This window comes from Pogoniulus pusillus, chromosome 40, assembly GCF_015220805.1.
Source record: "Pogoniulus pusillus isolate bPogPus1 chromosome 40, bPogPus1.pri, whole genome shotgun sequence".
NCBI classification, from domain to species: Eukaryota; Metazoa; Chordata; class Aves; order Piciformes; family Lybiidae; genus Pogoniulus; species Pogoniulus pusillus.
Window position 1 is genome coordinate 286,743 of NC_087303.1, and position 15,129 is coordinate 301,871.

Here is a 15,129-nt window from a genome sequence, read left to right on the forward strand (position 1 = left end):
TCAGGTGGTGCTTAGCCTTGCTGTGTCATTCTACAGGTGAAATCTGGGAGCTGTTAAAACCCTCTCTTGTTACTGCAGTACTTAATAAAAGCCATTGAGCAGCAAACAACCTTTGGATGGTCTTCTGAAGCTTCTGATTGGGAACTCTGGAATCTGATTGCACAAGCAGTTGTGGTGGCCTATTTCTGGGCATCTCATTGCTGCCATGCTTGGTACTACTTCTAGTCCTGTGCCTCCTTCTTTTGGCCTTGTGCAGTTGGGGCTGGACTGTGCTAAGTCTCCTGGAAGGATGCTTGTGTGGCTGAGCCAGTTCCCAGAGTCACAGCAATGATGGGAAGGATGGAGGCCCTCTGCTGTGAGACCAGGCTGAGAGAGTTTGGGGTCTTTAGCCTAGAGAAGAGAGGATTCCAGGGAGACATTCTGGTGACTTTTCAGTGCTTCAAGGGCCCAGCAAAAAGCTGGGGACAGGGTTTTGAGCAGGGGCTGTTGTAACAAGATAAGGGGTGATGGTTTCAACTGAAAGAGGGAGAATGAGAGTGGAGAAAAGGGAGAAATGTTAGACACTGAGCGTGGGGAGAGCCTGGCCCAGGTTGCCCAGAGAGGTAGGAGATTCACCATCCCTAGAACCATTCCAGATGAGGTTTTCTGGGGCTCTGAGCAAGCTGCTCTAGTTGCAGATGTCTCTGCTGGCTGCAAAGCTGTTTGATTAGATGACCCCTAAAGGTCCTTTGCAAACCATTCTGTGACTGATTCTGTCCTGTAGTCACTCTGGACCAGGCAGGTTTCCGTGGCACAGCAGCAAGCACTGGGCCTGAGGTGAGCTGTGCATATGTGGGAAGGTAGATGTCGATGAGTGTGAAAGGCTGAAACGGTGCAGAGCAGCTCTTCAGGGCACTTCTCATCTGCCTTCACTCACCTGTGTGCTACAGGACAGGTGAAAAGCTTTGGGCAGTCCCCTTTGCTGCTTTTTTCTTGCTGTGCTAGGTGTGACACCAGCACCAAGGTGTAAGCTTCACTAATCCATGCCTGTGCTTCTCCCTAAACACATTTAATACATTTTAATTAGCAGCTTAGCATTCTGCTGGGTGCTTTGTCCAATGCAAATAATTACTTGGCCAGTTCCACTTCTGCTCTTCAAGTTACCAAAAGAAGAGGTTTAGTGGAGCTGTGGCTAGAATGTGCCTGACTTAGGGGAGGCAGTTTCCTAGGAAACACTTATGTAAATGGATGAAACATTAGGATGAATCCAAAGGCTCCTGAGTGGGTTGAGCACCCTTGCTGGCTACCTGAACTGTCCTCTGGTACCACAGAAGCTGAGAAGGGGAGGGAAGGGCAGAACTTAGAAGGCAGAGTGCTTGTCTTATTAATCCACTTGTCTTATTAATCCACTTGTTTCTGGGTTCTTAAAGAACATCACCCCTGTGAGGAAAGACTGAGAGCTCTGGGGCTGTTTAGTCTGGAGACACCTGAGAGGGGATCTGATCAATGTCTGTAAATATCTGAGGGGTGGGTGTCAAGATGAAGGCGCCAGGATTTTTGTGGTGGTGCCCAGTGACAGGGCAATGAACAAGCTGGAACACAGAGGAGGTTCCACTTCAACATGAAGAGAAGATTCTTTGGCGTGAGGGTGCTGGAGCCCTGGAGCAGGCTATCCAGAGAGACTGTGGAGTCTTCTTCTCTGGAGACTCTCAAAACCCATCTGGTTGCATTCCTGTGTGACATGCCCTAGGTGATCCTGCTTTGGCCAGGGTGATTGGACTCATTGATCTCTGGAGGTCCCTTTCAAGTCCTAGCATTCTGATTCCATGATCTCTTCTAAAGAGCCATCATTGAGTTGAATGTTAGTGTCCCCAGAGTGCACTCAAGTGGGGTCTGAGCTTTCTTTAAAAGGCAGGGAGAGAAGGACCCGTTCTGAGTCCTTTGCAGAAAGCCTGCACAGCAGACAATGAATTCCCATCTGCACTTGTGCCTTGAGTCTCGGATTCACAGTCAAGCTCCCACAGCTGTAGGATCCTACATCTCAGCTGTGCCAGGGTAGGAAGCAAAGCTCACATGTTAGTTCTCTGAAGGTATGCGAAGATCTAAGAATGCTTTGGTGAGAAGTCACTCTACATGTTTGCAACCTGTGGCAAGTCAGAGGTACAATGTGTGCACACAGCAGTGCTGTGCACATGCAGCAGCTGTGGGTGTTGTCCACTGACCTCGTGCTGCATAATGCAGGTCCCTGTCTGATGAAACAGTTTGTTTCTGTCTGCTCCAAAGGGTCATGCATCAGCATTTCACTAAGTCATGATGTGCTAAGCAGGAGAGCAGCAGGCTGAGGTGTGCAGTGAGCACCTCGGGGAGGTTTTCCAGGGAACAACTTCTGGCTGGGCTTGAAATAGGATTGCTCCAAAATCCTTTTTGCAGGAGCTACAAAACCACAGACTGGTTTGGGTTGGAGAGGACCTTCAGAGGTCACCTGGTCTAACAGCAGGGATGTTGCAGCTAGAGCAGATTGCTCAGAGCCCCCAAACAATTTGGATTGGTTACAGGAAATGGGCACCTACTACCTTTCTGGGCAACCTGGGCCAGGGTCTCACCACTCTCACTGTGAAGAACATCTCCTTTCTTTCTAGTCTGAATCTCCCTCTTCTAACTTAAACCACGACTCCTTATCCTGCTCCAGTGTTTGTCCTGAAATTCCACCAAAAGGTCTCCCTGCAACTTTTTCTTTCAGTGGTGTTTGGGGTTTTTTTTTTTGTGGAGAAGGAAGTTTCTAACACCTTGCATAAGCATCTCTGGATGTTTGTTCCTTGCCACTAGACGGACATCTTCTGTCTTTCAAGTATGGTTCATGAAGTTGGTAAACTCGAGGGTATTGGCATTTTAACAGGTGGGGAAATGCTTTTGGTGGTTTGATGCAGCAGCGATTGGGATTTTTTAGTGACATAATAACAAACCTGTAGAAACTTTGTCTTATGCAGGCTGTCAGCAGGATCAGCCAAGCTGGAACTAAGTCTGTCTTCTCACAGAGCGGAAACAGCCGGGAGGTCACTCCAATCTTTGCACAAACACAGAGCTCTGGACCACAGACAAGGTAGGGGGAGAAAAGGCCCAAATCATCTTGGTGTTAGCTTTTGCATCTCCTTTCTTGAAGTGCTTTATTTGCCCAGCCTGTGTCGGGTGTTCCTGCAGAATTCATCTTTGGATGAGGCCTTGAGCGACCTGTTCTAGTGGCAGGTGTCCCTGCCTATGGTGGGGGGGTTGGAACTGCATAAGTTTTGAGGCTCCTGAAACCATTCTGTGAAGTGTACTTTTTTTGTTAGGTAAAATCACTTCAGTGGGTGAGTGTGAAGCTTATGTGTGGTGCTTGGTTTATTTGTTTAAAATCAGAGTATGGCTTAGGCTGTGGGGGACCTCAGAGATCATCTACTCCAGCCTCTTTGCCATGGGCAGCAACACTTCTCAACTAGACTTGACTGCTCAAGGCTTCATCTAGCCTGGCCTTGAGCACCCCCTAGGAGGAGGCATCCACGGCCTCCCTGGACAACCTATTCCAGAGTCTCACCACCCTCATACTGAAAAGCTTCTTCCTGAGCTCGTCTAACCCTGCTCTCCATCAGCTTCAGACCATTCCATCGTGGCCTGTCTCTAAACACCCTCAGGACAAATTCCTCTGCAGCCTCCCTGTAGTATTCCTTCAGGTACTGGCAGGCAGCTCTGAGGTCTCCCTGGAGTCCTGTCTTCTCTAGGCTGAACACCCCCAGCTCCCTCAGCCTGTCCTCATAGTAGAGGTGTTCCAGCCCTTGGGTCCTCCTTGTGGCCCTCTTCTGGACTCATTTCAACAGTTTTATGTCCCTCCCATTTCATCAGTAAGTGCAAACAGTAGCTGGGAAGGAATCCTGCTCAGGTTCTTGACATGCAGCTGGCAGCTGTGCTTCTTCACCCCTTGTAATGGAAATCCCTGTGCTGTAGTACTTGAGCAGTTTTGTTTAAAACAAAGGTAAAAGCTGCTTTCATTGAACACTGAGTGAAAAGTTTAATTTTTGATGTGCCTCTTTTTTTGCTCCTAGTACAACACCTCAGGTATTGAGCCCAACAATTGCTGCTCCACCAAACGCACTGCCTCGAAGAAGCTCCCGTCTGTTTACTAGTGATAGCTCCACAACAAAGGTAACAGCCTTCATGGCTTTTGAGGGCTCCTGGGCTACCACACTTTGGCAGCACCTGGGTGTGGACTGCAGAATCACAGAGTTAACCAGGTTGGAAAAGACATCAAAGATCGAGTCCAACCTAACACCTTCTAATTAACTAAACCGTGGCACTAAGTGCCTCATGCAGCCTCCTCTTAAGCACCTCCAGGGATGGGGACTCCACCACCTCCCTGGGCAGCCCATTCCAATGCCAATCACTCTTGCTGTGAAGAACTTCTTCCTAACATCCAGCCTGAACCTGCCCTGGCACAGCTTGAGACTGTGTCCCCTTGTTCTGTCCCTGGGTGCCTGGCAGCAGAGCCCAACCCTACCTGGGTACAGCCTCTCTTCAGGTAGTTGTAGACAGAAATGAGGCCTGCCCTGAGCCTCCTCTTCTGCAGGCTGCACACCCCCAGCTCCCTCAGCCTCTCCTCACAGGACTGTACTGCAGGCCCTTCCATAGCCTTAGTGCCCTTCTTTGGACACATTCCAGCACCTCAACATCTCTCTTAAATTGAGGGCCCCAGAACTGGACACAGCACTCAAGCAGTTGTCTAACCACTGCTGAGCATAGGGGCAGAAGGACTTCCCTGGTGCTGCTGGCCATGTAATTCCTGATGCAGGCCAGGATACCATTGGCCTTCTTGGCCACCTGGGCACAGTGCAGGCTCATGTTCAGCTACTATCTACCACACCCCCAGGTCCCTCTCTGCCTGGCTGCTCTCCAGGCACTCTGTCCCCAGCTTGTAGTGCTGCATGGGATTGTTGTGGCCAAAGTTACAGATGTGATCATTTTCTGTTCAAAACTGAGCTGCTAAACTCTCTTCTGTGAAGTTACTGCAAGTCTGTATGCTTAAGGTCAAGTGCTTGGGGTGGTTGTTGAGGCTGCAAAGAGACAGAAATGCAGTTTTACCCAACTTGCTTCCATGATTAGTTACCTGAGTTTTAAAAGATTTCTGTATTCTGTGCACCTTCTTCTCTCACTCTGACTTTTACTTGCAGGAGAACAGCAAAAAATTAAAAATGAAGTTTCCGCCGAAGATTCCAAACAGAAAAACAAAAAGTAAAACAAATAAGGGAGGAATAACTCAGCCAAACATAAATGACAGTTTGGATATCACCAAACTGGACTCTTCCATCATTTCAGAAGGGAAAATTTCCACTGTTACACCACAGATCCAGGCTTTCACTCTACAGAAAGCAGCAGCAGGTCTGTTTGAACACTGGACTGTAGATGAGTTAAACTTCGTAAAGCTGTGTTTGAAAGTTGCACGAGAAAGAAATTTGGCTCCAGTGTTTTTCTTGCTTCAGTTAGCCTGCAGCTGTCACCTCAGGGTAATTAGAAAGGCAAAGAGCATGTGAAGAGGTAGTAACAAGTTACCAGCAGATAAATGTTTCACCCTCTGATCCTTATTAATGTTTAAAATATTTTCAGGCGAGATCCTTAGAAACTGGGTCCGAAGAGCTCTGAATAACGCAGTTATCTTCCCTCCCAGCTGGGTGTCTGTAGCCTGTTCAGCCTTCCTATCTCCCAGTTGTTTCCAAACAATTCTTTGTTCTGTCTGTCAGAAAATCCCAGACAAACTGCTGAATTCCTGCTTTGGCTCCATAATGCTTCCAGGCAGCAAGAAGGTGTATCCATGGATACTAGACATGGAAACCGCATTCAGACCTAACAAAACGTTTGAATGGATGCTGGAAATGCAAAACTCCACTTGCCCTGAGCTTCAGGAGTGTTCTGTTGCTGGCTGAAGGAGCCTTTACTCTCTGACTTGCCTTGCAGAAGTTGATGTCTGGAATGTTATGACTAAGTTAAACCTGCATTTGGGAGCTCAGATGATGAGGAGTAGAGCCTGCCACAACAAAGAGCTTATGGGTTTATTAGTTCCAAGTACATAAGCCTCAAGTGTGGGATTGTTTTCTCTTCCACTTGTATTGATTGTACTTTTTTCTCCTAGAAGGTTTGATGAGCCTCCTGCGTGACATGGGCAAAGGTTATTTAGCCTTGTGTTCATACAACTGCAAAGAGGCTATCAGCATCTTAAGCCATTTGCCGTCCCACCACTACAACACCGGCTGGGTGCTGTGCCAGATTGGGAGAGCCTACTTTGAGCTGGCAGAGTACATGCAGGTAGGAACTCTCTGGCTTGCTGCTTCATCCCTCCTTTGTTTTGCACCAAGCCTGCAAAGGTTGTGAGAGTTTGACAGTCGAGGTAATTGTATGAACATAAAAGTGTTTACCTGGAGTGGGTTTATATCTTGAATCCACATCAGTCACTGAGATTTCCTAGAGAGTTTTTGTTCCTTGAACATTGATTCCCTTTTCTTCCTAACCGTGGGATTAAGGGAGTGGAACATCTTCCTTACCAGGAGAGCCTGAGGGAGCTGGGGCTCTTTAGCTTGGAGAAGAGGAGGCTGAGAGGTGACCTCATCAATGTTTGTAAATATGTAAAGGTGAGTGCCAGGAGGATGGAGCCAGGCTCTGCTGGGTGATGCCCAGTGGCAGCACAAGGGGCCATGGTGGAACTGAGGCAGAGGAAGTTCCATGGAAGCACGAGGAATACTTTTTTCACAGTGAGGGTGACAGAACCCTGGAACAGGCTGCCCAGGGAGGTTGTGGAGTCTCCCTCTCTGGAGATAGTCAAGACCTGCCTGCATGCGTTCCTGCGTGATCTGCTCTGGCAGAGGGGTTGGACTGGAGGAGCTTTTGAAGTCCTTTCCAGCCCCTGACACTCTGTGATCATCTCCTTGCCATTCCTCACCTTTGCCCACAGCTGTGCTGATGTAATTGTGCTGTAGTGTTGTAAATTAAATCACACAATGGTTTGGCTTGGAAGGGACCTTGAATATCATCCACTTCCAACCCCACTGCCATGGGCAGGGACACCTCCCACTAGATCAGGTTGCTGAAGGCCTCATCCAGCCTGGCCTTGAGCACCTCCAGAGAGGGGATATCCATGACCTAATGTGAGTCAGTAGTCAGAGGGCTGGCAGTGTTTCTGCTATCACCAGAGTCTGATTCCTTCCTTCACAGCAGAAATTGCAGGACTTGTAGCTCTGCTTAACACCCTCCCAAAGCAACAAGGATGCTCAGTCTGGACACAAGTAGGCTTCTGACCTCGACCTGTGTGCTCTGCTTTGGAGGGTGGAATTTCGTTTGAAGTTTAACTTCTGTTCTTAGGCTGAGAGGATATTCTCAGAAGTAAGGAGGATTGAAAACTACAGAGTGGAAGGCATGGAGATCTACTCGACCACGCTGTGGCACCTGCAGAAAGATGTTGCCCTTTCAGTTCTTTCCAAGGATTTGACAGACCTGGACAAAAACTCACCTGAGGTATAAAAAGCTGCGGCCTTGAATGAGAAGAGGGTAACTTGTGTGTGGTAAGGGCAGTGATTCAGAACTGAGCTCTGAGCCCTTCTCTCCTTGAAGTGCCTTCTCCTGAGAGGCATGCATGGCAAAACTAAGAGGGAGGTGGCAGGATATTGTTGAACTGATTAGGTCTGAAATGGCTTCTTGGCATTAGGATGTCAGCTTACATGGAACAGGTGGAAACCTTTTATCTCTTAGTGGTTATTTAAATTTGCATTGGCATCATTCATCCAGGAAGATCATGGCTCAGTCACTCCTGCTGCTGCCACTGTGAAAGATAAGGAATATCCTTTTCCTGAACCACCTCTTAATTGCTACAGTTAATTTGCTGGCACTTGAAAGATATTTGCTCTGGAATTTAATTTCAGGCTTAATGTTGCATGGTTTTATGCCAAAGTCCATTCAACTGCTATCAAGCCATGATATGCAAAATGCCAGGCACCTCTTTCAGGTGCCACAGTCCAAGTAATAGCTTGGGTGTTCAGAGATGTGATCTGAAGAGCTGAGGAAACTGTAGGCTATGTTGGGATGTTGCTTGAGGAGAGAATCCTGCTCGTGTTGTCTTGTTAGCTTGCCTAACAGAGGGAAAATCAAAGCCAGTGAAGCAGTTGTAGTTGAAGATAGTCTGGAGAGGAGGAAACGAAGATTCTAGCATGAGGAGCAGAGAACAGCTACTCCATTTGACAGTGATGCTAATGAGTTGAAGGCAAGGGACCCTGGGCTGGGAGGTTTTATATTCCCTGTGCTGGTTGATGAGCAGGAGGGAGGAGAGGCTGCTGCTAAAAGTGTTGTTCTGCGGAGGTCCAGATTTGTTAGTTGGAGCTGAGGAGAGAAAGTGGATGTGCTGTCTGCATTATTCCTCAGTGTCTAAGATGTCTTATTTCTAGCCTCTTCAGCAGCTTAGAAGTTTTATTCATTAGTCATCAGAGTATCTAATTGGCACAGACTCACTGGGTGTCCTTAAATTCTCCACTTCTGTATTTCAGCTTCTTTAACTATAAAATATCTTTAGCACCTGTCTGCTTCTCAGAACAAGACTGAACTAACTTGGGTTTGGCTTAGTTTAATATTGTTGTGATTTTTCTTTAATCTAGGAGGAAGTTGCAAATAATTCTGTAAATAGGATGGAAAACTCTCAGTGACTAACTCTGAGGTGAACTTAAAAGGTGGAAGGTGTGCTAATTGTGGAATGCTGGGTTTGTTTGGCAGGCCTGGTGTGCTGCAGGAAACTGTTTCAGCTTGCAGCGGGAGCATGACATTGCCATCAAGTTCTTCCAGAGAGCCATTCAGGTTGATCCCAACTATGCTTATGCCTATACCTTGCTGGGGCATGAATTTGTGTTAACGGAAGAACTAGACAAAGCTTTAGCTTGTTTCAGAAATGCAATCAGAGTCAACCCCAGGCACTACAATGCATGGTAAGTTTTGCCTCATCCTTCTCTTTTTTGCATGTGGTCCAGAACTGCTTAGGGAGAAACATCTTCTGCATGCCACCACTGCTATTATTTCCCTGCCTCTCTTCTAAGAGGAGAGCAGAGCTCTGCAGGTAATGTGTAGGTGATGTCTTAGAGTTACTGCCACAAAGAACGGGGGAAAGGAGCATTTTTTGGTTTCCACACATCATCTTGGCTGTATTATCCCAGCTGTTCTGCTCTTCTCTGCAGCACTCCTCATGCATCCACGACTGTTCTTCAGTAGAGCTGGAGAGGTGTGAGATCTGACCCTTTATAGCTTAGGATGCAGTCACAGATTGCGTTAGGTTGGAAGGGACCCTGAAAGGTCATCTTGTCCAACCCCACTGCAGTCAGCAGGGACATCTCCAACTAGATCAGGCTGCCCAAGGCCACATCAAGTCTGACCTTGAACATCTCCAGGGATGAGGCCTCAACCCTGGGCAACCTGTTCCACTGTCTCCCCACTCATTGTGCAGAACTTCCTCCTGATGCCCAATCTAAATCTGCCCTGCTCCAGTTTTAAACCACTGCCCCTAGTCTTGTCACCCCAAGCCCTTCTGAGCAGTCCCCAGCCTTCCTGTAGGTCCCATTCAGATACTGAAATGTAGCTCTAAGGTCTCCCTGGAGCACTCTCTTCTCCAGTCTGAACAGCCCAAATTCTTTCAGCCTGCCTTCAGAGCAGAGCTGCTCCAGCACTCTGATCGTCTTGGTGGTCTCCTCTGGACCCACTCCAGCAGGTCCATGCCTCTTCCATTGGGGGCCCCAGACACAGACAAGTTTCTTACAGCTTTCTCTGTGGAAAATAAACACAGCATTCAAGTTTAGATCTGCTGATGTAAACCACCTGAGGTGTAAATCTTGAGGAACTTGGGGAGGTGTTGAGCTGTTGAGACATTCTTCCTGTCTCGTAGCACCAATTTTCAAATTACTCAACTGAGCAGAAAACCCAAGGTAATTTTAGGCACAGAGGAAATTGTTTTCCACCCTGGATGGTTTTGGCAAGTCTCTTTCTGCCAGGTCACACTCCCTGACAAAGATTACTCTGCTTAGCATACTGTCTTCCTTACCAGGGTTGTTTTTCTGCTTGCAGGTACGGGTTGGGAATGATTTATTACAAGCAGGAGAAATTCAGCCTAGCAGAAATGCATTTCCAGAAAGCACTTGATATCAACCCTCAGAGCTCAGTTTTACTGTGTCACATTGGAGTGGTAAGTAGATTGCACCTAACTCTGTCCTTGTGGTCTTAATCTGCTTCTGTGATTTTGTTTGCAGCATTAAAAACCATTTTGAATGTTCTAGCATAGGAAGCCCAACAAGTTCAGAGTGTCTGCTGGAGGATCTAAGTGCCAGATCAGTGAATAACCACAGGATTAATGTGTTGGAAGAGAAGCTCTTTTCTCTCTCCAGGCTGCTTTTAGCCAGAAATGAAATTTCACTCTTGGGTCGTTTGTGAGTCAGCCAGAAGAGGAGGGATCTGCAAGCCAAGCCTGCGTGCAGATGCTAGTGTGAGCAGAGTGTCCATGGGGGGTGTATACTGGATACATCAAAAGTTGAGTAGTTTTTAACTGCTGTTGCATGCACTTGGACCACAACTTCCAGTCCTGAGGCACTTTTCTCACCTTTCAGAGCACAGGGCTTTGGCCCTGGCTGTATCCCCACATTCCTTTATTCCAGTCACTTGCAGCTGTGACAACGAACTCCTCAAGCTGCTTTATGGCCAAGTGAAGTTTCAGTGGCAGGCAGCTGCTCCAGCAACCATCCCTGCACTTCAGTGTTCAGGGCTCTTTGAGAAGTTGGTCATTGATCCATCAGCTACTGCAGGCCCTGGAGTTCAGTGGCCTCACGGCAACAGACCAGAGCAGGGAATCACTTAACTGAAATCTATGATGGTGTCTTAAGGCTTTTAAGTGTGCTGGGTGCCTACCTGCTGCCATTCGTTTGCCTTCTGTGGCAGCAAAGCTGTGTCAGGTTCTACAGGGATGGTGGCTGCCTCTCACTGACAGAGAAAGGCATTGAGTTCACTCCTGGCCAATGGTTGAGTGATTTCTGTCAGCTACGGGGTTGGAAGAACATTCTGAGGTGGAGACAGGGCAAAGTGGAGCTGCCTTACAGTGAGAGAGCTTGGTGAGACTCGGGTGAGGTGAGGCTGCCTTACAGTGAGAGAGCTGGGTGAGACTTGGGTGAGGTGAGGCTGCCTTACAATGAGAGAGCTTGGTGAGATTTGGGCTAGAATTGGGCAAATCTTTTAAAAAGAGCATACTGTAAGTAAGTGGATTTGTCCTTGCATGCTGGGTGAGTTATTTTCCCTTTTCAAGCTCTTATCTTTCTCTCTAACAGGTCCAGCATGCACTGAAAAAATCTGAAAAGGCTTTGGATACTTTAAACAAAGCCATCAACATCGACCCCAAGAACCCACTATGCAAATTCCACAGAGCTTCTGTATTGTTTGCAAATGAGAAGTACAAGGTAGGGTTTGGTGAATGAAGCTGAGGGTTTACAGATGAACATGGGGGAGCATCAGGGCTTGGGTAAGAGCCTGGAACGTAGGCCTGCCATCACAAAATGGTAGGGCTTGGGAGAAACCTCTGGAGATAAGTCCAATTTCCCTACCAAGGCAGGGTCTCCTAGGGCAGGTCACACAGGAACACGGCAGGTTTTGAGTGTCTCCAGAGATAGAGACTCCACCACCTCTCTGGGCATCCTGTTCCAGGGCTCTGTTACCCTTAAACTAAACAAGTTCCTTCCCATGTTTAGATGGAACTTTTTATGTTCAAGTTTGTGTCCTGTCCCTGGGCACCACTGACCCAAGCCTGGCCCCATCCTCCTGTCATCCATCCTTTATTTATAAACATTGATGAGATCCCCTCCAGTTTCATCTTTTCCAGACTAAAAAGTCCAAATTCTCTCAGTCTTTCCTCACAAGAGAGATGTTCCAGTCCCCTAATCATTTTTGTAGCCCTTTTTCTCTATCCTCTCCAAGTTCCTGCCCTTCTTGAACCAGGGAGCCTCAAACTGGACACTGCTCCAGCTGTGGCCTCACCGGAGCAGAGCAGGAGGACAGCCTCCCTTGACTTGCTGAGCACACCCTTCCTGTGGAGGCTGGCATGAGGCATTTGTCTGACAAGTGTCAGCTTTAGCAAAAGAACTGTTAAACTTTTTCATTGCTCTAAAACCTGGGGCCAGCAGGTGGTGCTTGAAAATGATCATGTTTTAGCCTGCTCCTGGGAAAAGAAAGGTGTGGGAAATAGGAGCTGAGACTGAAAAAGAGCTCACTTCACTGCTCCACGCCCACCAGCAGCAAGAACCAGCTGCTTCAGAGGCTGCCTACCAAGTGAAGAGGCTAAGCAATATTGGTCTGATCTCCTGCTGACCTGTGCCCTATGTAGAATGAGAGAAGATCTTCCACAGGCTCTTTCCAGTGACTGTTGACCTCTGGCTGTTTGGTTTGGGTTTTTTTGACCACAGAGGACCAAGACTTTCTTTCAGAGATCAGTCAGAATTGTTTTGGTTGGAATGACCGGCAAGGTCATTGAGTCCAACCATCAACCCAATACCACTATGGCCATTAAACCACATCCTCAAGTGCCATAACCACATGTTTCTGGGACACTTCCAGGGATGGGAACTCCACCACCTCCCTGGGCAGCCTCTGCCAGTCCCTGACCACTCTTGCAGCAAAGAAACATTTGTGTGTGCATGTTTAAAGGGAGAAGTTGACTTTGAACTTCCAGAATGCAAGATCTGACTGAACCAATTAAGTATCGACTGTGTTAAGATCAAGGACTTAATGAAGTGCCTGTTTATAGATTGCTTTTAAAATGCAAAAGCAGAGGGAAAAATGTAGAATTCACTGTCTTGTTGCTCCTGTGCTAATGAAGGAACATCTTGCCCATAGGTTTAGGAAATAAAACATTTGGACTGCTTTTGCTGCTGAAACTGAAGTCTGGAGTTCAGCTCTTCACATGAACTACATAAAACTTAGTGAAATGTTTGAGGTTTTAGCATAAAGGTTAAGAGAATTTTGAGTGTGTGATAAATTTGGCCAGCATTAGGTAAATAAATGTTGGGTTCCACTTCCATTTATGTAACAAGCAGCAACTTGAGATTGTCCTCAGGGGAATAAAGTTTTAGAGGCTTGAATAGAATTTTTTAGGACTGAGCCCTGACTGCAGACTAAATATTTGTGGGTAGGGTTTCTTAATGATGCCAGGTTACTGCCAGGGCAGAATAAATTGTTGCAGGGTCAACAATTAGTTTAGAAAGTAAAATAGAAGCTGCACTAAATATTTTGAGCTTCAGATGCCTAATGTAAACAAGTCAGCATTTGTGAAAGTCCACAGATACAGATCCAAAGCTAGGACCTCTCAGAAGCACACGGTGGGAATTGCATCCAGCACAAAATACATCATGATTCTGACTTCTTGAGAAGCTCCTAACACCAAACACAGGAAATGTGCCATCAGCTTCTTGTCTTCTACCCCATTATGCCTTGCTGGGGGTGCCAGGGATGTTTGAGAGCAGTTGTGAGATGTGTTGTAGAAGACTCAAGCCACTGAAGGTTTATTTCTGTCAAGCCTGTTCTGTTTCTGCAATGATTGGGCTGCTAATGGGGCTGTTGATTGCCAGCTGAATGTGAGCCAGTGTGTGTGCACAGCTGGCCAAGAAGGGGATGGAGCAGGTCCAGAGAAGGGCAACAAAGCTGTTGTAGGTTCTGAAGAGCAGGGCTGGGGAAGAGCAGCTGAGAGACCTGTAGTTGTTCAGACTGGAGAAGAGGAAGCTGAGGGGAGACCTCATTGTTCTCTACAGCTCCCTGAAAGGAGGTTAGAGCCAGGTGGGGGTTGGTGTCTTCCCCTAAGAAACAAGGGATAGGACAAGAGGAAATGGCCTCAAGTTTTCTCAGGGGAGGTTTAAGTTGGACATTGGATGAAACTTCTTCACTGGAAAGGGTTCTCAAAGACTGACACAGGCTGCCTGGGGAAGAGGTTGAATCCCCATCCCTGGAGGTATTTAAAAGCTGCAGAGATGTGGTGCAGAGTTCCATGGTTCAGCACCAGCCATGGCAGAGTCAGAATGGTCAATGAACTTTAAGGTCTTTTCCAACTGAAACAATTCTGTCATCCAAAATGCTGCAGTCCTCAAGTGAGAAATGAATGCAAAAGGAATTTTAGCTGCTTCTGCCAGCTTGAACTCTTGCTGCTAGGTCAGAGGTGGTGCTGGGGTGACTGGTTGTAGGCTGCTGCATTTTGTACTCACTAAACTCTCCCTCCTTTTCAGTCTGCTTTACAAGAACTTGAAGAACTGAAACAGATTGTTCCCAAAGAGTCTCTTGTTTACTTTTTAATAGGAAAGGTAGGTAAAACCCAGCCCTGATCACCAGCTCTCTGCCTTCCTTCATTGCAGAAATGTTTGCCTGTTGAGAAACATTTGCCTGTCACCAAACTGCTTCCATTTGGAGCAGTATCCCAAACATGCCTAAAGCTTTAAATAGAGCCAAACCAAAACATGTGAACACTGATGGATTTACAACACCCCGCTGCATAGTTAGATTGATCTCTCCCTGTCCACCTCCTGATGGTTTTGAAGCTGTCAGCTGCTGATTTGGTTTATTTTCGTTGGAATCTCTTGATCCCTCTTCTTACACATTTGCTGTTTCCCATGGGATTCTTGTAGTAAATCTTGGGCTGTTTGTTGTCCAAACCTTCAAGTAACAACTTCATATAAATGTAGCCCTTCTGTGCTTTTGTTTTAGGTCTATAAAAAACTGGGTCAAACACATTTGGCCCTAATGAATTTCTCATGGGCAATGGACTTAGATCCTAAGGGAGCCAATAACCAGATCAAAGAGGCCATTGATAAACGCTACCTGCCAGATGATGAGGAGCCAATAACTCAAGAAGAGCAAATCAGTGAATGTTATCCCTATGAATCAGGTCTGTATTTCCCATCCTTTGTCACTCAAGGAACTTCCACTTAGGTGGCAGGAAGAATCCTAGATTTAATGAGCAAAACTTGCTGCTCAGCCTTGCTGCTTTGCAGAACTCCAGGGGCTCTTCATTCAGAACTCACTCATGCTTCCTGCAGTGAGTGTGAAAGCAGGACTTGTGACCCTTCTTCAGAAGCTGTAGGTGGA

The 15,129-nt window shown here is 47.1% G+C and overlaps 1 protein-coding gene across 5 annotated transcripts in view; it reads left to right on the forward strand.

Moving 5' to 3' along the window:
• Positions 1–15,129, forward strand: part of CDC27 (cell division cycle 27) — a 42,492-nt gene that overhangs the window by 23,293 nt on the left and 4,070 nt on the right. For 2 of the 5 annotated variants that reach the window (XM_064174723.1, XM_064174721.1), the window contains exons 9-18: positions 2,949–3,079; positions 4,056–4,155; positions 5,178–5,385; positions 6,134–6,306; positions 7,357–7,509; positions 8,755–8,963; positions 10,090–10,207; positions 11,337–11,465; positions 14,274–14,348; positions 14,749–14,929. In XM_064174723.1, the coding sequence (XP_064030793.1) occupies positions 2,949–3,079; positions 4,056–4,155; positions 5,178–5,385; positions 6,134–6,306; positions 7,357–7,509; positions 8,755–8,963; positions 10,090–10,207; positions 11,337–11,465; positions 14,274–14,348; positions 14,749–14,929 (1,477 nt within the window). The remainder of the gene's footprint in view (positions 1–2,948; positions 3,080–4,055; positions 4,156–5,177; positions 5,386–6,133; positions 6,307–7,356; positions 7,510–8,754; positions 8,964–10,089; positions 10,208–11,336; positions 11,466–14,273; positions 14,349–14,748; positions 14,930–15,129) is intronic. The other 3 variants (XM_064174722.1, XM_064174724.1, XM_064174725.1) reach the window with 3 other exon arrangements.